Source organism: Cuculus canorus, chromosome 1 (assembly GCF_017976375.1).
Source record: "Cuculus canorus isolate bCucCan1 chromosome 1, bCucCan1.pri, whole genome shotgun sequence".
In the NCBI taxonomy this organism is placed as follows: domain Eukaryota; kingdom Metazoa; phylum Chordata; class Aves; order Cuculiformes; family Cuculidae; genus Cuculus; species Cuculus canorus.
In genome coordinates, this window is record NC_071401.1 from 70,551,751 (window position 1) to 70,576,777 (window position 25,027).

Here is a 25,027-nt window from a genome sequence, read left to right on the forward strand (position 1 = left end):
GGGCCTCGAAATAAAGCACCACATATAACCTACCTGGACTGGTTATGTGTCTGTCTCTACGCTAACAGAGCTACCTTCAATTTCGTGCTGAAAGTCTTAATGGAGACTGCCTGAAATTTTTAAGATAGGCAGAAATTCTGCCCTTTTGAGAGATAATACGTTTGATTTTTTTTCAAAGTATAATGGTCAGGTTCCGTATCTGAGCACACAATAACAAGCATACAAAATAGTAATACAAAAACACAAGCCTACTAACAAACTTTGTCCCCATTCCTTTTACCTGAAAATACATAAAATTCATCAGTTTTGTGACTTCTGGCTCCAGAACTTCCACAGTTTTCTCATAAATTTCTACTCTGTTAGGCTGCTCGTTGCACTTAACCTGAGGACAGTTAAAGAGATCATTAAAATTGGAACTTTTCCTGATAAAGCCTCAGAAACTAAGATCCCTAGTAACAACTTCAAAAAAAGTATTATCATCCTAAAGAGACAAACTTAAGGCATAAATTGCCAGTTTTGGTAATTTTATGCCGGCTTTCTAAGATTAACTCTGCAGATTAAAAAAAAAATTAAAAAACTAAATTTTTTCTCTCTATTATCTCACAGCAAATAGTTTGGTTTTCAAACACCTCTGTTTGGTCCCAACAACATCCTTTCCACATTATTAAGCCACTCGTTGAAAGTCATGCACTAAAACAGGGATAAAACCAAAAATTAGAACAGATTACCTCTTTTCCACTCTATTTAAACCACAGAATAAGCCTTCCTTGCATTTCAGTAGAAAAAGAATTGCTTGCAAACGTCTTACAAGTAGGCAAGTGGTTATAATTTTGTTCAGTTTTCTGATGCATCTTAATATTCTTCCCACCCCTATGCAACCGTTCCCGAACACCTAAGGCTGCTTATGGACTTCTCATCTATTCAGAGTTTTAATTTGCGTACAGATCAATAAAACACTGCACAGCTCTGGCATTCAGAAAATGACTACCTAATATGTGTAGAAGCTTGAATCTTTAACCCGAATTATAATTATTACATGCTACGCCACCCGTTAAATCTGTTCTGAATTTCAGTATTAAGCTGGGGGGGGGCACTGTCTTGAATAAAATTAATTAAATAGAATCATAGAATGGTTTGGGTTGGAAGGAACCTTAGAGATCATCTAGTTCCAACCCCCAAATTTCCTTCAAACATATCTGACAATCAAAGATTTGCTTTCTAGAGCACTTACCCCTATACTATCCTTGGTTAACACAATACCTATGAGGCATTGCTATAGCTCCCTTGTCAAAAAAAAAGAGAGATCAACAGGTCCCCAAGTTCTATGAGACGCTACAGTATGCCTAGCTTGCTTATTTGGGAGTCAAAGTAGACTTCATTTCATAGCCCCTTGATAAAGCTATATTCCATGCAACTCCACACCAAAACAAGACAAAAGTTCACATGATGAATGACAGCTTAATTTTCATCCTTTACCTGAGGAATGGCTCTTGAGCAGCTTCTCCATGTGTATAACATGACTGCATATTCCTGCCCCTCTTCTAGCATTTCATTCTGTAAGGAAGAGACATTAGGCATGTAATACACAAGAGATAAATCCATTTGTGTTCCATCATTCCAAAACCTTGTCCAAACAAACCTATTTCTCTTATCAGAATGTAAGTGTACAAACACAAATATATTACAAACTAAATGATACATCATAATGTATGTATGTAAAATAATATTACCATAATCCATAGCCTCACCTGGAGTACTATATGTATTAGAGTTGACCAGCTACGGATGTACAGCTTGGCTACAATCCAACAGCCAAAAAAAGTTCATTCTTCTCAGTCATATGTTTTAGAACTCAACTTAATTCTGAGAGAATTCACGTCACAGTCTTCATATCACATAAGCCAACACACACATTAATCAATAATCGTTAATCAACAACTGCAACAATTACACCTACCTAATGACAGATATTCTTATTCCCCAGATCAGACTGTTTTTGTATGGTTCTTTCTTCCCAAAACTAAAGACACTGTGATCTATAAATAAAAATACTAATTTGAAGTGGGAGAGGTTGTGTTTGTTTTTCTTTTTAAACTCAGGTACTGGAAGTGGAATGGTCAAGGATGAGAGAGGCAGCATATGCAGAGCCATATCTTTTTTTTACACGTCAAAGGAGAGGGCCAACAACACTCAAACAATGAAAACTGGTTAAGGAGCCGCCAGGTAATTTAAGAGTAAATTGGTGTAAAGTTACATAATTTTCAGTATCATGTAATCAAGTGCTTAAACCTGCCCATTCCACTGTTTGTGAATTGGCTTCTAGTCATATTATTCCTCATTTTCCAAGAGTTCCATGAAATGATGACAAATTCAGTACAGACCACTGTTTGCAGCCTACAAGTATTTTTGTATTCCAAACCAGCAACACCATCAGCAAAGATGAATGGAGTTACTAGTAGGAAGACTATCCTGTATTGTGGAACTGCTAAAAGCCACATGACATCTTACACAAAAGCATGCCAATAAATCACTAACGTACACACTCCACATTGAGGAAGCCAATAAAACCCCTCCAACACCACTAAGCTGACAGAGAAGTAGTGGAAATTTGGGAGGATGGAAGGTAATTTTTCACTGACATTACAGCAATTACTTATCAATATAACCAACTCACCTAAGAATACTGGAAAAATTCACAATGAAATCGAGGGCGTTTAAGCAACACCAGTTGATCAAGGAGAAAGACCATTTTAAAATTATCAAGAAGTACACATACAAAAAAAAGAAAATCCACACACTTTTTCATCTCACCACCTCAAGGAAGCATTGTAGGTAACCCAGTTAGTGGTTTTCTGTGACCACGGTTTTTACACAGAAATGCAAGAAGACATGTTCCTCTTATTTATTCCAAGTTAACACAAAAGTATAGGTCTGAACACCTACTTACCATGCTAGAATGGACTGTAGCTTGCTCAATGTATCTCGCAATGCCAGTGACAAATGCATTTCTGTCTTCAAAATTAGTGTTGAAGTTTGGCTGCAGAGAAAGCAAAACACAGAATTTAATCCTTGGTATGGGAAAAAATTTTTATATATATTGCAAGTATAAACACACTTTGGTTTTGCTTATTTTTTGAAAAACACATATTCTTTTTCTTAACAGCAATGAGAAATGGAAAAAACTTTTTCCTATGATGACAACACACCTGGTAAAGCAGAGATGATGGTGGAGGTTCAATACATGGTTGCTGATCTGGCAATGGTAATTCTTCCAAGAGATCCACATTGGACAAGGCATCCTCCAGTGTTACTTGAGCAGTCATTTTGCACCTGGTTAAGAAATACATACATGCATGCATATAGATATGTACACATACAACTTTTCATGTTATTATTTACACAGAAAACAAGTGAGTAATATGAAAAGCAGGGAACTTATGTTGTGGGAAATGTGCAGTTTCCCTTCTACCATATCGGAAGGGAAACAGTCAAACTGAAACCCAGCTGGTTTTAGTATACAAGTTTGAAAAAGCCTTTTAGGACTAACATCCTCCTCGAGTTGAGAAATATTTCTCTTCCCCCACTGTTGCACACCAGAAATACACAAAAAAACAGTGGAAAGAATGACCTCTAAGGCACAGAAAAGAAAGGAAGACTACTATGTAATCTTCGCTTGTTAAACTAGAAGAGAAGGTATTCCATGGTCTGCTTCAATTACAAGAAACATTGAAAAATCCTGTAAGAAGCCCACATAAAAAACTTTCATATAAAGTTTAAGTTTTGAGCTGACAAGTCTTCAAACTCTTATCCACAGATACAACTGGCCAGCCTATCTTCAGGATACCTGGCTGCCAAGAAGTGTCAGCAGGCTCCAGTGTTTCATGTTCTAGGACATCCAGGCTGGCTTTGAGTAGTTAGTGATAGGCACCTTTGACTGCGGCCACTGCATGGGGATTTGACCCAAGAACAGCAACAAGAAGAAATTTTATGAAGAAAGTGTGGGGTGAAGAACAACCCAATCTGCTGCTTCTGTCGAATAATCTACTCATCCTCCTCAGCGGAGTAAAAAATTCATCTTTTTTTACGGGAATACATCTAATCAAGTTGCCTCTTTTACTTATAGAGCTTTGCAACTTATCTCCCCCTGCTTACCAGAGCAAAACCATGCACTTAACTGTAAAAGTAGCGCCTGAGTGCTGCCCCTGGCTCTAACCAAGAGGGCAGGAACAATACCTGAAGCACAACCACTCACATCCTGAGGAGCGGGGCCCCTCCTGGAACATCACCCCTGTAGAGCCATGCCACCCCTTCATTCAGGAGGAGAATGAGCAGATCTTGCTGCAGCTTTGCTGAAAAGCTCATCATGAAAGTGAACCAGGACAGTCTGCTGATCCCCCGACTAGCTGCACTCTTAGTGGCCTGACAGAAAAATCTCACTTTCTTTTACCTAATTATGGTTTCCTGGGGAAAGCCTCACAAAACCAAAAGCTTTACCTCCATGGAAAGGCTCTGCTTACAAAAAACACCAAAACTCAAAGCAAAGGGAAAGAAGCAGCCAGACATTATGAGCTATCTGCCTTCAGAGATCAGCCCTGCATCCCAAGCTATCAACACAAAGCTAATGTATCACGTATAGAAAGAGCATGCCAACAACTTTATACAACAACCACTGGAAAGGTCCATGGGCCTTCTGCTTCTTGTATCCCCAGCCCAAACCTTGCTTCAAGCCTAAGCATGTGAGTTTTTGTTAAAACAAATAAATAAACACTCATATTGTGCAATTTGCAATCCCTGCCAAAAACCAAAGAAGGACTGGACTAACAGGAGTGCTGGCTGTCAGACCTGTGCTGGGATGTTTGCCCAACACTTGCCTACACCCAGCTCAAGCTCCTTCACAAGAACCGCAGTTATTCTCAAATTAGAGACCAGTAAAAACCACAGTGTCCTCCCTTCGATAAATAAACAAATGACAAAAAAAAACCATGTCTGGGCAGAAGTCCTGCGAGGAGGTCAGACTCCCAACAATTTTACCCTAGAGGAAAGAGGAGAGAGTTGCTAAGAAGACAGAACATTTCAAATAAACAGTATTTCAACTTTTGGTCTGAGTACCTATAGATCAAGCTTTAGCTAAAAAAGGTAATATCACAACACATTACTTAGGTTAATTCAGCTGAGATGCTCCTTCCAACTTGAAACTTTTCCTCCTCCTAGCCTCACTAGCAAAGCAGAAACACCTGGCTGTAGGGCTGCTCTGGGAGCTGGTGGTGGCAGGGGGACCGATGAGCCCATAGCCCTCTTACCTGCTGCACCACCAGACAGGCCACAAAACACTGGCTCGACACAAGCACAACAGGGCATGCTACAAAAAAACGCTCCACACATGCTCCAGAGACCATAGCAAAAAATGTCTGCCTTCTCTGCGCTAAAAATTACTGTACCTATCCACATAAAAGGGAGCTGTCATCGAGCGTAAGAAAAGCATCAAAAGCCTCTCCACAATCCACACGCCTTTCTTCTCCTCTAAAAACACAGTGACTCAGGTCCCTGCTGCAGGAGAGAGCCTGGCATCCCCAAAAGCCAGACTCCTGAGTTATGTTTCCTCAACACTATAAACAAATATTTTGAAAACATGGCCTTTAATCCTCGTGTGTGCTGTTTCAGCAAGCAGCAATGGTTTGGACCTCAATATTTGCCATTGCACAGGAGTGATCCCCAGTATCAGCTTTCTGTTCTGTAACTAGCCTTTGTCTTGTTGCACATGATTGATGGAGATCACTCTCGCACGTGGCCCAACCCTGATAAAGGATGCTTGCTTTGTAAAACTCCAAAATGAGCCTTAGAGAGGTTTTTTTATTTGCCGACATTTTTGGTATCAAGACTATCAGACATTAGACTGTGGATTTTGGGGTGGGGTTAATACTGAGAAGTAACTGAAAAATAGAAACCAAAGCATAAGCAAAACCGAAATCCCATTTTGCTTATGCTGCCATCGATTTACTAGCATATGTACAAGAAACCCTCATCAGCAGGCCAGAAGCACAAGCTAAGAAACTAAAGCTTCCTGCTACCCTCTGATTGTGAAAAGAAATATGGGAAGACACATTTTTCCAAGCCTTTTGGCATGATTTCCCAGAGACAGATCAGCATTTTTTTGAACCAGGAAAACATTAGTAATTGGGCACAGACTGTTAGAAAAGCCTTCTTGATTTAAGGTCACTTGCTGACACTCTACTTTGTCATTTTGCCAAAAGTTATCCATGTGCCTGGCATTTTGCTGGCCAAGATCAAGGCTCCTGTTCCACAGTTTTTTACTCTAGTACCTCGCAAGACATGAAAGAGGAAGCAGCTCCTTCCTGCCCAGCTTTGGCACTTCGCAAAGGTTAGGAGGGTATGAATCACCCTTCCCTTCTTCTCTGCCCCATCAAGAGGCGAACAGCAGAGGTTTGAGAACTGAGGAGGCAGGGGGAACAGCCAAGAGCTCAGCCACACTCGTGCTGTGTTAGCTGAGAGACAATGTCCCACAGCCAGGTGACATCACCACACGGTTCTTGTCACCTCCTCACCTGATGTGGAAGCCCTGGGACCAGGAGGGAAAAGATCCCCCTTAAGGGATCTTTTACCCGGGGGAGGTTCTGCTTTGCTGCTGATATTGTTAGTAAAGCCAGCTCCAAAAGACAATGGCTGTTTCTAATATACAGCAATAAAGGGCAAAACCAGATTTTTTTCCCCCCACCTAAGCCTCAGAAAAATTAATTTCAGAAAAACAAAATTCCCAAGATACAAAATTAGATAGTTTTGCATCCTTAACAGTCATTCAGTATAAGCTCTTACAGGTAAAATTACTGGGCAGAGGACCCAATACAGAGTCCTTATTGACAGAGACAATAAGAAACTTCAAAGGTCTAGTTAAAAAATTCAGAAGCTGCCATCTCATTAGGTGTTTACCTAAATGACAATGTATTAAAACACGGTAGTCATACCGACAATTATAGTTATACTAGTAAATTTGCTCGAGCTGTGAGAAGTACTTTCTTACTAAATTCCTACAATGCAGTGTTTTCAGCTTCGTACCTACCTGAGATTTTCCAGGACTTTCTCAGGCAGAAGGCATGTAAGAACTACTTCTGAAATAATAATCTTTTCCTTTTTGTTATCTTTATATTATGGCCCATCATTACATCAGTAAAGTCAAAATGCACTCCAGTAGCACCTTTTCCTGGACCTACACAACTTAAAAGCCATTCATCACCCGACATCATCCCTCCAGGAGAGAGAATCACATTTGCCAGCATGTTGTTTTGCTAAATTTTGGTGTTGGATGTATGCTATAAAAACAGCTTTCCCAACAGGACACAGCAGCATCTGTGCTGATTCTCAGCTCCTTTTTCTGGATTTCAGGCACGAAAATCGCTGTCTCCTGCATACACAAGCTTCAGTCTTTCAGTGCCAAGTCCCAGCATGTCTAAGAATCAGGTATATCAATCATACATTAACTTTGAGTATGTTAGTGCAAGGCTCAAGTAACAAGTGATAGGACAAGAGGAAATGGCCTCAAGTTGTACCAGGGGAGGTTTAGACTGGATATTAGGAAGATGTTCTTTACTGAAAGAACAGTGAAGCATTGGAACAGGCTGCCCAGGGATGTGGTGGAGTCACCATCCCTGGAGGTGTTAAAAAATGTGTAAATGTGGCACTTCGGGACATGGTTTAGTAGGCACAGTGGTGTTGCATCAATAGTTGGACTTGATGGTCTTAGAGGTTTTTTCCAACCCTAATGATTCTATGAGCCTATGATTCTAAGCCCATTGGCTAACTTTAATTAAGACAGTCTTCTTTTTCTTCAGTTCTGAAGGAGACAAGCCCTGGCTGGGCCTGACCTGCTGAGAAGAACTTGTACTGCAGAGAAGCTGACTGAGCTGACGACATCACTTTAGGTCGACAGCAAAAACAAAACAGGGCACCAGAGCTTTAAAGTCTCCTTAGCATTGTTTATATTTTGATTTAACTTCAGAATTGGCTTATTATTGAAACATATTCAGACGAAAGATTTGCCAATCTTTTTTAAATATCATAATTCCATAGTGTTATTCACAGCCATGCAATGGTGTGGTACGCAGTGCCCTGCTCACAGCATTGCTCTCGCATTTAGAGGATAGGAGAGTCAACCCTAATGACAGAATCATACAGTGCTCCTATTTAGAGGATAGGAGGGTCAATCCTAATGACAGAATCATAGAATGGTTTGGGTTGGAACGGACTTCAAAGATAATCCAGTTCAAACTTTCCTGCCACGAGCAGGGACACCTTCCACTACATCAGGCTGTTCAAAGCCTCATCCAGCCTCACCTTGAACGCCTTCAGGGATGGGGCATCTATGACTTCTCTGGGCAACCTGTTCCAGTGCCTCACCAGTACCACAGTAAAAAAATTTCTTCCTAATGCCTAACCTAAATCACCCCTCTTTCAGTTTAAAACTGTTACCCCTCATCCTGTCACTACACTCCCTGATAAAGGGCACATCCTCAGCTTTTCTGTAGACCCCCTTTAACTACTGGAAGGCTGACAGACACCACCTTTCACACCTCCACCCTTACAGAATAATGTTGAAATCTTTGCAAAAGATCTGCCTTCTTAATTCCAAACATATCAGGAAATGTCCAGCATGTATCTCTGAAGCCTTGTTCTTTTAGGCCTCCTGAGGATTCAGACTATTTGGGGGGGAAAAAAAAAAAGGACAAGTGCAAATTATGGCAAAAATTCCTTTGGGAAAAAAAAAATACCCAGGAAAGTGACCAGAAGAAATAATAAAACAAACAAAAAAAGAACCAAACCCAAAAAAAAAAAAAAACAAAACCAGAAGAAGTTAAGGACTGAGAAAGCAAAGAGTAAAGAAAAGAGTATTAACTTTGGAAGCACCGTGAGAGAGAGGATCACTGCACTCAAGCTCCAAGTTAAAAAAATTCCCCCAAATTCCAGGGAATTTAAAGTTATTAAAAAGACACTGAGTTTTTAATATTTCTTCCAGTGGCAGAGTTAAGTAGGTCAGATTATTTATCAAAGAGAAGATCAAAAGACAACTCAAACAGTCTATAAAAGCTAAAACAGGAAAATGATGCTTGATGTTAGGAGATAGTTCTTACAAGTGTTCAGCAATGGCGCACACAATCCAACAGATGTAAGTCATACCTAACAACCAAGGTTAATAACAAATAAATATGGGTAAAACACATGAACTTACTCACTGTAGGCTTCTTGAGAACTTGTTATAAATGCAGAAATTAACACACAGTTCCTCTTTAGCCTCTGCCACAATCGCTTGGCCAAGACTTCCCCAAAAACGGCCTCTAATGGCCTTAAAAAATGCTCCAGCAGAGCTTTGCAAAGATGTTGATTCCAACAGAAAAAGTTCAACCTCAAATAACTGTGTTTGATAATATCTGCTTACAGAAGAAAAATAAAGCCCTTCACTAAAAAAATTAGGAGACTGAATTCCATGGTTGTGTTAGGCAAGATCAGGAGATGATGAGGATGGTATGTTATCACAAAACATTTAAAAAAAAAAAATCAAAAGGTATCTTCAGTATCTTGAGAATATACAGGGAAAGAATGAGAAGTAATTCCTTGGAGATGTAGAAGTTATATATGTTGTTTAAACTACTTGTAAACTGGCATTATGCCCTGGACTAAAACTGTCAAGTGACTGGTCCAAGAGAAAACAGACAAATAGTATAATTCAGTGCTTTGGTTAAAAAAAAAAAACAAAAAAAACCAAAAAAAAACCAAAAACCAGAAATCTTAAAAAAAAAAAAAGTAGACCATATCAATCTACAGTGAAAGTAACTTTTCGTCAGAAGACGCTGATTTAGATTATTACAAAGCAAGCAGAGGCATTCACTTTATGGCCATTCTTGATCTCCTTTTTGGAAAGAGGAGTAACAACGTTAAACTTCCCTTAAATAAACAAAATCATTAAAATCTAAACCCCACAGCTGAGAGAACTTTTTGTATCTGTCACTCAAAGATTCGACACACTGGGAACACCTGAGCACCCTCACCTGGAAGTCTCTAAGGATTTATCCTCACACAACTGTCAGAGCAGTAAGTCAGCAGTCTTCCCACTTGAAACATGGTGGGTTGCAGTGGGTAATGATCTGGACACAGATACTATTTCCAGGTGTTTTTTGCTGTCAGATTGTTACAGCCCATCTTCTGCCATACCGCTGCATACCAGAAATATCAGGCAACAGACACAACTAGGTCCATTTCTACCGTATATTCATCTCACAGAATCATACAGAATTGCTTTGGGTTGGAAGGGACGTTAAAGATCAAACAGTTCCAACCCCCCTGCCATGGGCAGGGACACGTCCCACAGGATCAGGCTGCTCAAAGCCTCATCCAACCTGGCCTTGCACACCCCAGGGACGGGGCAGCCACAACTTCCCTGGGCAACCTGTTCCAGTGCCTCACCACTCTCACGGTAAACAAAATTTTTCCTAATATCTAATCTAAATCTTCCCTCTCTCAGCTTAAAGCTGTTATCCCTTATCCTCCCCCTGCTCTCCCGGATAAACAGCCCAACCCCAGCTTTCCTGTAGCCTCCCTTTAAGGACTGGAAGGCTGCTATGAAGTCCCCCCAGAGCCTTCTCTCTTCCAGGCTGAACAAACCTAACTGGAGGATTAGCTGATGGCATGGCAAGGGAAAGATCTGAAGAGCGAGCAGGCAATGTCAAGGAGAGGGAACTCTTCTCCAACACTGATATCACACACGGAGGTGCAGCAGCCAACCTCACCACCCAGGGCACTCGAGCTGATAAGACAAGCAAAGGCTCACCGCATTTAGGCAACAGTTCAGCCATTCATGAACTGGGATTTCCTTTTATCATTAACCTCCAATCAAAACCAAAAAGTATGACAGAGACAATGACATGAAGGATCTGCGATTTTTTTTCAGCTCACCTTCAGCTGAATTACCAGAATGTACCCATTGTCTGAGAGTAAATCAAGTGTCTGGGCTGAGCTGGGTGCTGTTGGGTCCTCAAACTGCCCTGGTATGAAGGGCGGCAGCAAGCCAGTAGGAGCAGCTAAAAACTGACAGATGAAGTAACTTTCCTCCAGAGTTGAGCCACGCTGAATATCAGGGTGAGAAGAGCCAGACAAGTAACAGCACTGACTAACCTTCCTCTGTAATTAAGGAAAAGCAACAGGATACACATAGAAACGCAAGAGCCCAACTTTACACAAATGGTGCAAGTGCTTTTCCTGAAACAAGCTATAAAATGAAGTCTTCATTCAGATGCGAAAGAAAGGGTTGAGCATTGAAATTATCATAAATTCTTCATTTTTACAAACCATATAATTTAGACCACAGGGACTTGTTCTTTTCACCATTCTTGGACACTGATATCTTAAATACACATCTCAAAATAATATTTTCACTCATTTTACCAGGAGGTCCAAAAAACTTAACATTTCAAAGCATGTATCCATTCAAAATGCACTTCAAACAGCCTGAAACAGTTCAGGAAAAACATACCCAATGGCTACCATAACTGCAGGGCAAGTTCCCACCACCTGAGAGGAGCGGTTGGGCCCCTGGTGACAAAAGGCTGGCTCAGCAGTTCAGGGCCGCAGCTGGCAGCCACCATGCTCTGAGCTAGGATCAGCAAAGCCTGACCCACTGGAGCACAACTCCTCTCTCTTTCTCCACTGCAGGACAAGCTACCACACAATTTGATCAGCAACGTGCTAGTGCAACTGCATAAGTGGGGCAAGAAGAGATGCTGCAGCACACCCTGCCTCCAACTGCACAGAACGGGACACAGTTGCACCCAGTAAAACATAAGCTCTTAAAAATAGCATACATCCAACACCAATAAAACGTGTAAATATTAGCATAAGAATACAGACCAAGAAAGCAGAGGTGTTTGCAGACATTCAGGGAATTGTTTTTGGTAAGACCATGCTCTACACAACTCAAAAAGTTCTCAAACGCTGAAATTTTTAAGTGGAAAAAATTACTTCATATCCAAAAAAAATGGAGAAGCATCATGCCAAAGAGTGAGATAATTAAGGTGGAGTTTAAATGACTAAAAAAATTTCTGGATTACAGAAATTTTAGAATATTCTATGACTTTGCAGATGAGAACACTGTTCCATTTGACTAAAAACAGGCGTTGGGAAGCGATGCCTCATGCCTTTTTGCAGTCCAATGGAGACGCTTTTTCATTTTGCTTTTAAATAGATGCATTTCATCTCCAAGTGCTCATTTGTGTTCCCAGGCTCAAAATAAGACACGGAGGAAGTCTGTCTGCACTTTAAACAGCACTTCCTTTGACACTGCCCATCTTCTTTCTTAAGTCTGCAAAAGTATCTTTGACTTAAATTAAAACAAAATTTCAGGCCTGGTGTGGATGCTGAACACTACAACTGCTGCACAATCCATTAACTGAAATATGTATCCACATGAGTTGTTCTGTGTTTTATAAAAAGGCATACATAAATAAAGTAACAACAAAAGAGGGAGAAGAGAAGCATAGCCTTCAAAAAGGAGGAACAAAGGCAGTCCACAGTCCATGCACTGAACGAGAGAAATTAAAACACAGATAAACTTTAAAAGATGATTGAATGGCCTGCTGAACTGGGTTCTATGGGACCAAACTCCGTGAACTCCAAGGGAAATAATGACAACATTCCCACAGGAACAGGCTTAGTCTGCACAGGAGCAGAAGTTACATTTTATCCCTACAGTAACACAACATTTTCAGGTTTGTTCTGTTCTGTTGTGTCATTCTTCTTTGCTACTGGTTTGCAGAAAACCAATTAAGTCATTTTTCTATGAAGAAAAATTGATTCAATATTCTGTTTGCTGTTCCTACTCAAGTTAAACCATGAGACACTGATCATAAAAGGCCCTTGTGAAGGGAAGAGCTAACAAAAGGAACCGATTTTCTCTTCCAAGAAAAGCAAAGCAATTACTCTAATATTCACTTTTCTTTAAAACCCCCAAGATCTCTCTCAAAAATTCCCTTTTAGTTCTATTTTAATTAAACTTCAAAAGCCTCAGCTGTTAGACTGCATACCTATCTATTCAGACCAAGCAGAAAAAAATTTAAATGGACTGACAACTAAAGTGCTTCAGAGGACAGCAATGCACTGGATCTTCTCCATTCGCATGCTCTTTTTCTGTGCTCTGGACAGCACGATCCACATTTTTGCCAAAGGGATCAGCATAAGACGTTCCTTTTGGGACTACAGCTCCTCTCTGTTCCTAAGCAACAGATTTGCATAAACTGAAGGAGCAAAGAAAAATGCTTTTCACATCACTTACTGGCCTGCCTGATTAAAGTAAAAGACAGAATAAAGCAAACAGCAGCTGACAGCCCTTTGTGGAACAGATGTGACGTACTGTTAAGCTTTCAAATATACATCTGCGATTGGAATAAAAAAAGGCTCAATAGGTCCAAAAGAGAAAACAGGGATTCCAGCATGGAATTACCCCAGCCTAGACCACAGCAAGTCCCAGAAGAATGGAATTATCCCAGGCTAGACCACAGCAAGTCCCAGAAGAATGACTACATAATGGAAACAATTAATTTAGTATTAGACTCCTATGGGGCAGCATGGCTCACATTAACTCACATCAGAGGCACAGGGTGGGAAGCAGGCTTCCAAGAGCAGACACAGATTTGGGGGGAAATGTAGGGCTAAAGAGCAGAAAAACAAATTTTTTTTTATTTTTTTCCTGAAAACTTCAACTTCCCAAACTAAGGGCTCTTTGTGTTCAGCCATGTGTGAATTTTTCATGCAACCTTCTTCATTAAGGTGGTCTACATTGCTGTCCAGCTTATGTCCCCTGCAGGGAAACATCACAACAAGACAAGTAATTCCCATCTCTTTACAGATGCAATACCTACACTATGACTGTGCAACCAAGGGGGAAGCACTCAGCGATACACCAGTCTTATCACCTCAAAAAACAAATTCTGTGCAGTATCAGATACTATGGCAGCACCGTTAATGCAACCTAAAAGCCACATTTCCATGAGTCAGTACTGTTTCTCCCATAAGATAATCAAGGTCAGGAGGACACTGATGCTAACGATGCTGTCAGAGAGCCGACATGGCTCGCTGACACACCGACCACCAGCACTCAGATGACTATCGGTCACGCTTGCCAAATAACTATAGGTGTTTCCCTTCCAATGTCCTGGATGAATTCAAGTGCATTTCAAATGGCAGGAAGGCATAACTATCATCACAACAGGTTATGAATAGGAACTCTCAGGCTGTTTGGACAAAGCCTGCATCAAGACTGATGAACCACAGTAGGACAGAAGCGCCTTTCTCGACGCCTGCCACCAGGTGCGGGTCTGCTAGCTACTCCCTTGTAAAGCATCAGTACGAAAACTTGCCCACTATTAGAAAACATCATGTAACCCCAGCACTCCCATATCATAGGCTGGAGTCACTATACCCTTGCTAGCAAGTTAGCACAAGAGTGTTTATCTTTTTCTGCTGTCTTAACAGCCAACAGCAGCACATGGATGACCACATATTATTTCTCCAGCAGAAGCATCTGCAGTGAACAATGCAACAAGTAATCACCCTGCATTTCAACAGGCAAGCGGGCTAGTACTATGCACCTCTAGTATCATTCCACGTCTGTAAGCTTTGGAGGGAAGATGCGACATCTTCATGATAAACCATAGGGTCAAATGCCATCTCCACGCAGGAACATCAAGCGCAGTGTGATGCACCTTTCAAAAATTGGAAACTGATTCTGCTTGTTATCACTTGTTTTATTCGAGAATCCACTACAATGATAAGTAATTTGTAAAATTTGCTCCAAAGGCATCCCATGCATGTGAAGAAGGAAGGAGGAGCTGCCGCTGCAGTTTGGTCTGCAGCCTGCAACCCCCTCTGTGACAGCACTTGTGCTACAAGAATTCGGAGAGTGTTTTTGCTTGGTTTGTTTTATCTGTGTACCTAAGCCTGAAGACTTAGAGAAGAAAGAGATAAGTCAATAAAGAAAATGAAAAAAATAAAATACATTTTAAAAATAAAATAATAAAGAAAATCAAATATCTGCTATTGGTGGGGCTAGATGGCTGAGAGGGCTCGTGTTGGTTTACTAATTAATTCTCACAGAACTGAGTTAGCATTCTGAGTGAACATGAAAAAAAAGTATTAATGCTAAATGTATGTACTTACTAAAACTCCTTCTGCAATATTTGGCCTCTCTTCAGGCTAGAATGAAGTTAAAAATTTAATTGTCTCATTCTAGGTTAGGCATGCTGAGGTCTGTTTTGCTATACTTAATTTTCTCACCCTTTAGCGCTCCCCAACACTCTACCTCTGAGTAGCATCTACTGCAACTTACATTTTGTTTGTCCTTCAAATTCCAGTTCTTTCTTTATCTTTTCTTGACTAGCTCTCTCCTCTTCTCTTTTTCATGTTCTTTTCCTCCCACCCAGTTCACTTCCCTCCTCCTCTGTTGTTTAATGTTCTCTTCTGGTTTTGCTGCTTTGGCCATTTTGCTGTGCTAACCTCCTGCAGCTGTCCTCAGCACGCATTTCTTCCATACTTCTGTTTACGATTCTTCCTGCTGCTGCACAGGCATGTTAGGAAGCAACGCTGCACAACACTGCTTTTGGCAAGATTAATGTTTAGCACTGAAGCACGGCCCTTATGGCACTTTCAGCAGTTGTGGAAAGCGCTCTGGTTTCTTAGCAAGTAATGTAAGGATTCTGTGAAAAACAGGGAGGGACACAGCAAAAGCAAGAACTACCCTAGGAAGAAGGGCAGAAACGATGTGTGTAGGGAGTAACCCTTCACTGCTCAAACACAGCACCTTTCATCCTGCAGAACGGCTACCGTCACTGACTGCTTATGCTCATGCCTATTCCATATGGGTTGAGTTGGTTGTCCTTTGTATTTGGGGGGAAGGGGACAGCTGCTGTTACTTTAATCAAAAAGAGCACTCCTGGGTGCATACGCTGAAAGGGGCAGTGGATGGCAGGCTCAGCACCAATCACATCACAGGAGAGGCAGATGAGCCACAGAGATCAAGAGAAAGTCAGTCTGGAGTCTTTCATTTCAATCTAAGCAATGAGGCAAGCCCTCAGCCCTAGAGAAACTGCTTATTTAAGCACGTGAGTTCCTGAACTATACTTTCATTTCACAAGACTGTGGAGAAATAAGGAAGAAAACGTTGTCTCCCCAGGGGAGGGGAGAATAGCACTCTCTTCCTGATCCCACTTCCAGGCGTGGTTGCTCCAGGGTCAGCCTCCCTGCTTCTTGGAGCCCACCCAGCCACAGATCCTCACTGTGGGGAGGCCGCCAGCCATGGCACCCTTGGGGGCAGCTGCCCAGGTCAGGGCAGCCCCCTAAGTCTCCCTTTCCCCACAGCTCCACATTATGCATCCCACTCCATCTTACAGCATATGCCTCCAGCGACATGAGAGACTAATTATATCCAGCCAGTTTTTTCAGTACAAAACTGCAGGTGAAACTCTGGCTTCAGCAATGACGACTTATAAGTTGAAAAAACTGAACAAAGGCTTCAATAAAAATGCCTTCTTCAAACGGGACTGTGTGCTTTCATTCCCACTCCTGCCCTCTCCGTGAAAGCATTTACTAAAATCAGCAATACGACTCCCTCAGCTTTCTTTGAGTTGGTGGAAGGAGGGGGGAAATAAATGTATGTTTCTTTATGGACATGGATCTGTTAGAGTGAATCCAGAGAAGGACCACAAAAACGATCAAAAGGCTGGAGCGTCTCCCATACCAGGACAGGCTGAGAGAGTTGGGCTTGTTCAGCCTGGAGAAGGGGAGGCTCCAGGAACATTTTATAGCGACCTTCTAGTACTTAAAGGGGGCCTACAGGAAAGATGGGAAGGGGCTTTGTATCAGGGAGTGCAATGATAGGATAAGGGTAAAAGACTTTAAGGTGAAAGAGGGGAGATTTTGAGTAGACATTAGGAAAAAATTTTTTACTGTGAGGGTGTTGAGACACTGGCACAGGTTGCCCAGGGAAGCTGTGGCTGCCCCATCCCTGGAGGTGTTCCAGGCCAGGTTGGATGGGGCCTTGGGCAGCCTGATCCAGTGGGAGGTGTCCCTGCCCATGGCAGGGAGGGTGGAACTGGATGATCTTTAAGGTCCCTTCTAACCCTTACTATTCTATGATTTATCTGAAAAATAAGTTGGAAGATATTTTGGGCAAACTGCTACCATTCGTGCTTAAAAGTAGCTTTTTTTTTTTTAATATCTAACAGTACAAAAGTAACGTACCATTTTGCAAAATTACAGTGTTTTTAAAAAACAAGATACAGAAGCTGCTAAAAAAAAAAGTATGACCAAGTGCATTTCATGAAGGAGGGGGGAGAAGTTATAATTTAAAACTCTCTTAAAAAAAACTAAGGAAATACTACAGTGGAGGAGAAAACGAAAATAAGCAAATAGGTTTTAGTGTCTTAAGCTTTCTTTTACCTCTAAATGAGCTCATCATCTGTAACATTTTATACTTGCATTTTGATACAATACATGAAAATATGCAGTTAGGGAAAATTCATCAAAACATTACTTCTGATATCACCTGATTAGCATCCACATCTACCTTAAGCAATGTAGCAAGACAGTTTATCCAAACTTTACCTTCAGACTGCACGATTTGGCACACTCTCCTTATCAATTTAATGTATGTCAGTAAACCCACTCAAAATAATTAGAGCTACACTACTTTCAAGATTATAAATCAAGTTCAAGTCTATAACATTTTTATCTCCTTCCAACTAAGTGTTCATGTCCCTATCAGAATTAAGGTCTTTTTAAATAACATACGGCAACACCATATTTTTCATCTAGACCTTGGAAACAAATCTCTTGCATACCTGTACTGCATAAAGCTAAGCATCTCTGAAAGCTCCTTGTAGCATTCACAAAGCTGGAATCACTACTTAGCATGGCAACAATCGAGACTCATGTCCCAGCACAAAACCACAGAACTAGTTCTGAATTCTGTTTTCTTCCAAAATCAAAAGTATTGTTTAATTCATTTTTTCTTTTACTTAATATTCTATTCTTTCCTAAAAACATTATTGAGACTCAACCCTGCTAATCATTCATAGAGTGTCTTCTAAGCACAAGTCTACACATTGTCTGAAGACTTAAAATGCCTTTTGATGGAGGAAGAATGGCATTTTTTACTCCAAATGAGTAATTCTCGGTTTTAAGAAGATGCTTGGTCAATCTACTAACTCCTGACCAACATTCCTGAAAAGCTGACCTGCAGAAACCAGCCAGAGGCTTGCTAAGACACTGTTAAACTGAGAAAAATTCCCAACATCTGGTCTCCAAGCATAGAGAAATCACGCAATTTCACTCCACGACTAACTGCTTTGTAAACTGGGGAATGAAGGGCATCAGAGCCCGCCACCCTGTCGTTTATCTCTAATGAGAGCAAAAGCAGAAGCATCAGCTCATCGTGTGACAGTGTGACCCAACTCTTTTAAAATAAGAAAAGCTTTATTAGAGTTCACAGGCAGAACCTCCCCTCCTGGGAGGTTCATTCACTTTAAGCTGTGTCTATGATGCCAGAGCACCTGTCCCAGCGGCATACATACAGAACCACAGAGAAACCCCCCAACTGAAGGACCACCCTGTTCACTTTTACTTCTCTCAGGTTACCGAGAAGCATTCAATGGGGACCTTGCAGCGTGACTTGGTGGGTTGCCAACCTGCACCTGGCAGACCACAGCCAACTGAGTTCCACGCAGGGAGCGCCCAGCAAGCAGCTGTATTTGGCTATATAGGGATTTCTACCCTGAGAACCCTCTCTTGAGTTGACACCACGAGATGGATGCTCCACTGCGGTCCCCCACAGCAGGAGCAGATGTCTGTCAGGATGAAAAAGCTACAGAAGACGTGGGGAAGCATTGCACATCACAAGCATTGCTCCTAGCCATCCCCAAGACCACCACCACCTCCCAGATGGGGAAGCTCAGAGAACCAGGGTCCCTCCCCCCAGATGGATCTGTTCTCAACTCTGCAGCCCACAACCTTAAATCACCTCCCCTACAATGGTGTTTCTTTAGAAAGGCTACACACACCTATAAATTCACTTACTGTCCCTGCTGACCATCAGTCTGAGGGGAGGGGGGGTTTCTACTGAGGTGACAAGTGTCTGACGATTATTTGTGCCATACCCATTTTCACCACCACTCTATTTTTCCCAGTTAGGAGACAGAGACTGACGCACACCCCCAAAAAACACTCGGCTGTCTGAAGACAGGATTTTCTCCACAACACACACATTTAAGAATGCACATGTATTTACACACATAATAGAGGTAGAGAGCAAACAATACATACTGTCAGGGAAAATCTTTTAAGTCCTCTAAAGAAAACAAGCTTCAGGGTTTCTTTTTGGCTGGTGTGTTTGAGAGATAAGAAACAGTTACCTAGATTAGTTACAACATCTTTCAAGCCAAGCGATAGAACAATTATCTGCTATTTTGCACCCTCCGCCTTCCTGTAGCAAGTCTCATCGATGCATCATACATTAATTTTACCACTAGACAGGCAGGTGATGTGGATTAACTTAATTATACTTAAAACAAGCAAATCAATACGCTCTCTCAATTACAAGGATTATGCAGAAAAGAGTACCCAAGTCCTACAAATGTCAGCATCTGAGGGCAGATGTAGAGTAAAGAAGAATCCTAACCTACTGTTCATAGCTTAAAATATAAAGTACATTACTAAATTCACAGCAGTTTTTTGTAGGTATACAGTTACATTTCATAATTCTGAAGTGCTCTTCTCTCATGTTACAGTGTCAGAGCTGCATACACAGCACAAAAGGAAAAAAAAAAGGCCAATTGTTATGTATTCAAATAACAATGTAGCCAAAAACTAACAAAATGTCCTCCCAGAGGCCCCTTGTAACAAGGTATATGCTCTAAATATCAATAGTTTCCAAATCTGTCATATTTACTGCTCGCCCTCTGTGCAATCTAACTAAGAGCACGTCCCAGTGGAAGCTCGGGACTGTTTAAATGAGTCACCTTCCCAAGCACATGGGTGGATCCATCCCAAACCCTTCACCCGCCATTCACGCTCCGTGGAGCTCCTGCAGCATCACTAGGTAAACAAGTACTTAATTTGGTTCAAGAATAATTGCTTGTTAAGTTGGGGGTTGCCATAGTAGCTACAGCTATTTAAAATATATATAAACAATAAATATTCAGAAACTCGCTCCGTCACTGTTACAAGAGGAACTAGCTCAATCATATGGCTGACTTCTGATTCACTATAGTATAACACGCCACCTGACGTTAAAGTTCACTTCACTTGCTGGAGCAGTAAAGTAACCACAAGATCTTTTCCCTGAGAAAGCAGCACAACGACTGTAAAATAGGACTGTCTTGATGCACACCTAAAAAATGGAAATTATGTGTGGAAATCAAGCTAAAATTAATTGTTTCTTGTACAGCACCGCAAGCAATTCCAGCAGCTTTCAGGTCAAAGGACGAATAAAATAGAAACCAAGAAAAGAAGCTTTGTGGTGATCCTTTTATTCCAACTTTGCAGACTAAATCCAACCACACTGAAGCATCCACTTCAGCCTAAATTCATTGGAAATCTTCGAGAAACAAAATTAAAAATAAAAAAAAAAATCAGATGATTCTGAGAGTTATGACAAGATAGTGAAACCTACCCTCGGGAATGAGCCAGCTTCCAAGGCACTTCTGTCTCACAGAATGAATAAACAAAGCACTAACTAAAACTTAAAGGAGTATACCAGACATGCTTCTAAGATAAAACGCATAGCTGGAACAGACATCTGTTAAATAATTAATTACGCTTTAAAGTCTGCAACAGGTCAAGAGAACTTCTGGGTTCAAGCCCAGGAGCCAATTTCCACCTAAGACAAATCAAAGAAACAAGACCCCTGTTAATGAACACTTTGGGTATTGCATGCACATCACTAATAGACCTTTTGTAAGTCACACATTCAGGAGTTAAGATCTAAAAAGCCTGGATATTTTGTGGAACATCCCCTTTCTCATAATGTTGCTTTGTTTTTTTTGTTTAAACAACTTCTAGGATTCAGCTCCATCCAATATTTTGAGATCTATTAAGCAATAAGTTTTAAGTGCTGAACATGTTTTCAACACCACTCCACTGTCCTCATCATGACCCTCAACAGGAACTGACCCAAACCAAGGTCTGCAAACAAAACATACAATCTTACTCATCTTTAGCAGGGCAGCTGGCAAGAGGGGATGTCTTGTTTATATTTCTAAAATTCAGAGGTTTCATGTTCTCAAAATACACTAATAAACGAGGGGTGGCAATCTGAAAGCCATCAATTGAGGTATTCCATCAACCACATTGTCCTTTTAAAAAAATTAGTCTAAGCTGCTGCAGAGAAAGACTACTCTACATTTCTCAGAGGGCAAGTCGAGCAAGCTTTGACAATACTGGGACTAAGCCTTCCTGCTGTATCCTAGTGCTGTACAGGCTGCTTCCGAATTCCTCCTCCTCCTTCCTGGCAGCTACAGAGACACTGGCTGCCTACACCAGCCAGACTTCACAGACCAGTTGTCTGAGAATGCTTAAAGAGCCTTTTACATTAAATTAGGAGAGGCTCCATGTTTAAAAAGCCAAAAAGTGTTTATAAAAGGTAGAAAAAGAACTTGGATAAAGTGAAGAACGAGAACAAGGAAGCAAGGACTAACAACACATTTTCAAGCCTATAGCTCAGAGATACTCTGTCTGAGCATAAAACAGTTTGCGTAAGTGCAATTAATATAAACTGTAATGCAATTCTGGGATTATTAGAAGTTCCTCTTTGAAAGACAAGTTAACGAGCAACACTGCATGTGTACATGTTCAGTAAGTTTCCCGTAATAAAGTTATGGCAAATAAGCAACTGGAATGCAATAAGGAGTGGGGTAGCTCATTCGCCTCAGCTTTCTATCTCCCACAGTTTATAGCAAAATGTGGTATGACCTTCTAATTAGGAGAAATTCCTCCAGACAGCTTTCTTACCCCTTTAACGCAGCTCTCCAGCCACCACTCCAGGCAGACTGGCTACCTCCCACAGTGTCATCTCCCTCCCTGGCACAAACATCCATTTGCATGTTTAAATGCTACTCAAACATGTCATCAAACGGCACAGGAATAAAAAACTAAGGCAATGAGAGCCTACTGAAAGGCAAAGATTATTGGCAGAGTTGCCAACGAACTAGAGGAACACTCACACAAATGAGGTGCGTGTCTGCTTTCACTTTCAGGTACAAGAGGGATGGAGTACAGGTTCATCCACTCAGGGAGTTTTGTACTTACGTTGCTGCCCTCACCACAGCATCCTTATTTTAACTGGATAAAACTCAACTTCTGCAAGAAGTAAGTTCCTTTATGCCCTTAGACAGATGCTAGACCCTCTCCTTCATCTGAAAAGCGGGACAAACTTGCACCAGGTCTATTCACTTTTCTTTTTTCCCATCTAACCCACTTCTCAGCAGCCTAGGGAGCGGAACTCCAACCACATTTGTGTTACAGTCGCATGGGCTATGTGTGAAACAGAACAATTTCAGACCCCATGCCCAGAAAAAAAAGAAACCAAAAGCTATATAAGTAAAAAACCCTGAGGCTTCACCCACTGCTGGGTCCCACCTGGTGGAGAAGTCACCTGCCTGCTGCCAACAAATGCCCAAACCTTCCCTTTCCCTTCCTCTTTCCTTCTCTTCCCTTTCCCTTCTTCTCTCCCCCTTCCTTTCCCCTTTCCTCTCCCTTCTTTCTCTTCCCTTCTCCTTCCTCTTTCCTTTCCCTTCTTCTTCCCCTTATCTTCCCTTCTCCTTCCCCTTTCCTGATGCTTTCCTTCTCTCTCTCCCCTCCTCTCCCCTCCCTTCTCTCCTTCTTTTCCCTCCTCTTTCTCCTTCCCCTCTCTCTCTCCTTCCTTTCCCTTCCATTCTCTCTCTCCTTCCTCCCCTTGTCTCTCCTTCCTCCCCTTCTCTCCCCTCTCCCATTCCCTCCCATTCCTTTCCCCTCTTCCCTTCTCTCCCCTCTCCTCTTCTCTCCCCTCTACCCTTCCCTCCCATTCCTTTCCCCTCTCCCATTCCTTTCCCCTCTCCCCTTCTCTCCCCTCTCCCCTTCCTTTCCCCTCTCCCCTTCCCTTTTCCCCTCTCTCCCCGCCTCTCCCCGTGGCGGCGCGGCTCCAGCGCGCTCAGAGGCGGCGGCTCGGCGGCTGCGGGGCCGGTGAAGCGCTGCTCACCCGCTGTCCGCCCGCTGCCGGGAGCGGGGAGGAGCCGGTCTGCCTGTCGGTCTGTCCGCCCGGAGGCTCCCAGGGTCGCTCGATCCCCGCGGCTCCGCTCCTGGGCCGCGCCGGGCGGGGAGTTTCCTGTCTGAGTCACTTCGACCGGGAAACACCCTTCCTGCCGCTCCAGCTCCTCCTCCTCCCGCCTCATCCCGAACCCGACGCCCCTTCCTCCTCCCGGGGAGGCGCCGCGGGCCTGGAATCCTCAGGGATGGAAAAGACACCCGAGATCATCGAGTCTAACCATCAACACGCTGACAACGTGCCCGCTGAATCGTGTCCCAAAGCCACACATCTACGCACCCATGAACAGATATCGCTAAGAGTGCTTCGGAAATCGAGAATCAAAGAATCATTACGGTTGGAAAAGCCCTCTAACATAACCCAGTCCAACCGTCAGCCCCACACCACCGTGCCCAAGAAACCATGTCCCAAAGTGTCACGTCTACATGGTTTTTTAACACCTCCAGGGATGGTGACACCACTGCTCCCCTGGGCACCTTCTGCCAGTGCTTGACCGCTCCTTCAGCAAAGAAATTTGTCTTAATATCCAATCTAAACCTCCCCCGGCACAACTTGAGGTCATTGCCTCTCATCCTATCCCTTGTTACTTGGGAGAAGAAACCAATACCCACCTCTCTATAACCTCCTTTCAGAGAGCTGCAGAGCACAAGAAGTCCTCCTTTTCTCCAGAGTAAGCAAGCCCAGTTCCCGCAGCTGCTCCTCGTAACACTCGTGCTCCAGACCCTTCACCAGCCTCGTTGCCGCCCTCTTTCCTTTTAACGAAAACCACCTTTGCTGTGCCCCGTGCACAGGGAAATCCGTATGGAAGAAGCTAAATCCACCCAAAAGATCCTGCGCCCTGCCGATCACCAGGAAAGCCCCCGCAAGGAAACGCAGCGCCCGGGGTTGGCAGCAACAGGGCACTCGCTTGTTTCCACTTCACAGTTCCGGCAGGATGGTGTAGGAAAGGGCCCAGCAGTAAGGATGGGGACCTAACCTTAAAGAAGCAAAAGGTATCCTGCGGGAAACCTCCTGAAATGTCCCTTAGAGGGTGCTCGTGGACGGCTGTTTCGTATCTGAAACGCAACCGTGTAGAAAAAAACAAGGACGGCTCTTTTCCACTGTCTGTTGACAATATCCCACGTTTATTTTTTCTGTAAAATACAACATGTATGTACTTGCTTAGTTTGAACTTTGCTTACCTTTTCCACGTAATGTTCTCCCATTTCAAATTCTGTTTATTTTTTTTTCAAGATTCATCTAGTGAACTCGACGCTGCACTACAAAATTAAACTGTCAGCTCTTTCTCACTGAAGTCTGTCAAGATTGTTCTTTCCATCCACTCGTTTATGGCAGACAGAATCCACAAAGCCACTACAGGTAGGGATTACGGTCAGCTGAGAGTATGGGAGCTTCCAAACAATTTTGATTGGCTTGTATTTGGCCGCTTTAAATTGCATCTAACATTTTATTCACTCTCGAAAACCCTCTCTAATCGTTAGCAAACTCCAAAGCACTGCTGTAGCAAGCAATTTTAGGTCTCTGTTTTCAACAGCTGCTAGTGGGACACTGAGCTATTAATGCTTTTTGTGCTGAGAACAGAATAATTAGCCCTTTATTTCATCTATTGTCTTTCTCAAACAAGTTCCCACAGTATTAAGTCGCCTTTTTGTAATGCTATCTATAAGAAAGCCTTTGCAA

The 25,027-nt window shown here is 42.3% G+C and overlaps 1 protein-coding gene across 4 annotated transcripts in view; it reads right to left on the minus strand.

Moving 5' to 3' along the window:
- Positions 1 to 24,286, minus strand: part of CYFIP1 (cytoplasmic FMR1 interacting protein 1) — a 93,515-nt gene extending 69,229 nt beyond the window's left edge. For 3 of the 4 annotated variants that reach the window (XM_054055717.1, XM_054055707.1, XM_054055725.1), the window contains exons 1-5: positions 23,282 to 23,439; positions 3,207 to 3,330; positions 2,948 to 3,037; positions 1,477 to 1,554; positions 281 to 382 (exon numbers count right to left, since the gene is read on the minus strand). In XM_054055717.1, coding sequence (XP_053911692.1) covers positions 281 to 382; positions 1,477 to 1,554; positions 2,948 to 3,037; positions 3,207 to 3,323 — 387 coding nt within the window. In that variant the 5' untranslated portion in view covers positions 3,324 to 3,330; positions 23,282 to 23,439. Of the gene's footprint in view, positions 1 to 280; positions 383 to 1,476; positions 1,555 to 2,947; positions 3,038 to 3,206; positions 3,331 to 23,281; positions 23,440 to 23,958 lie in introns of those variants that run through there. The other variant, XM_054055712.1, reaches the window with a different exon arrangement.
- Positions 24,287 to 25,027: the final 741 nt, after the last annotated feature.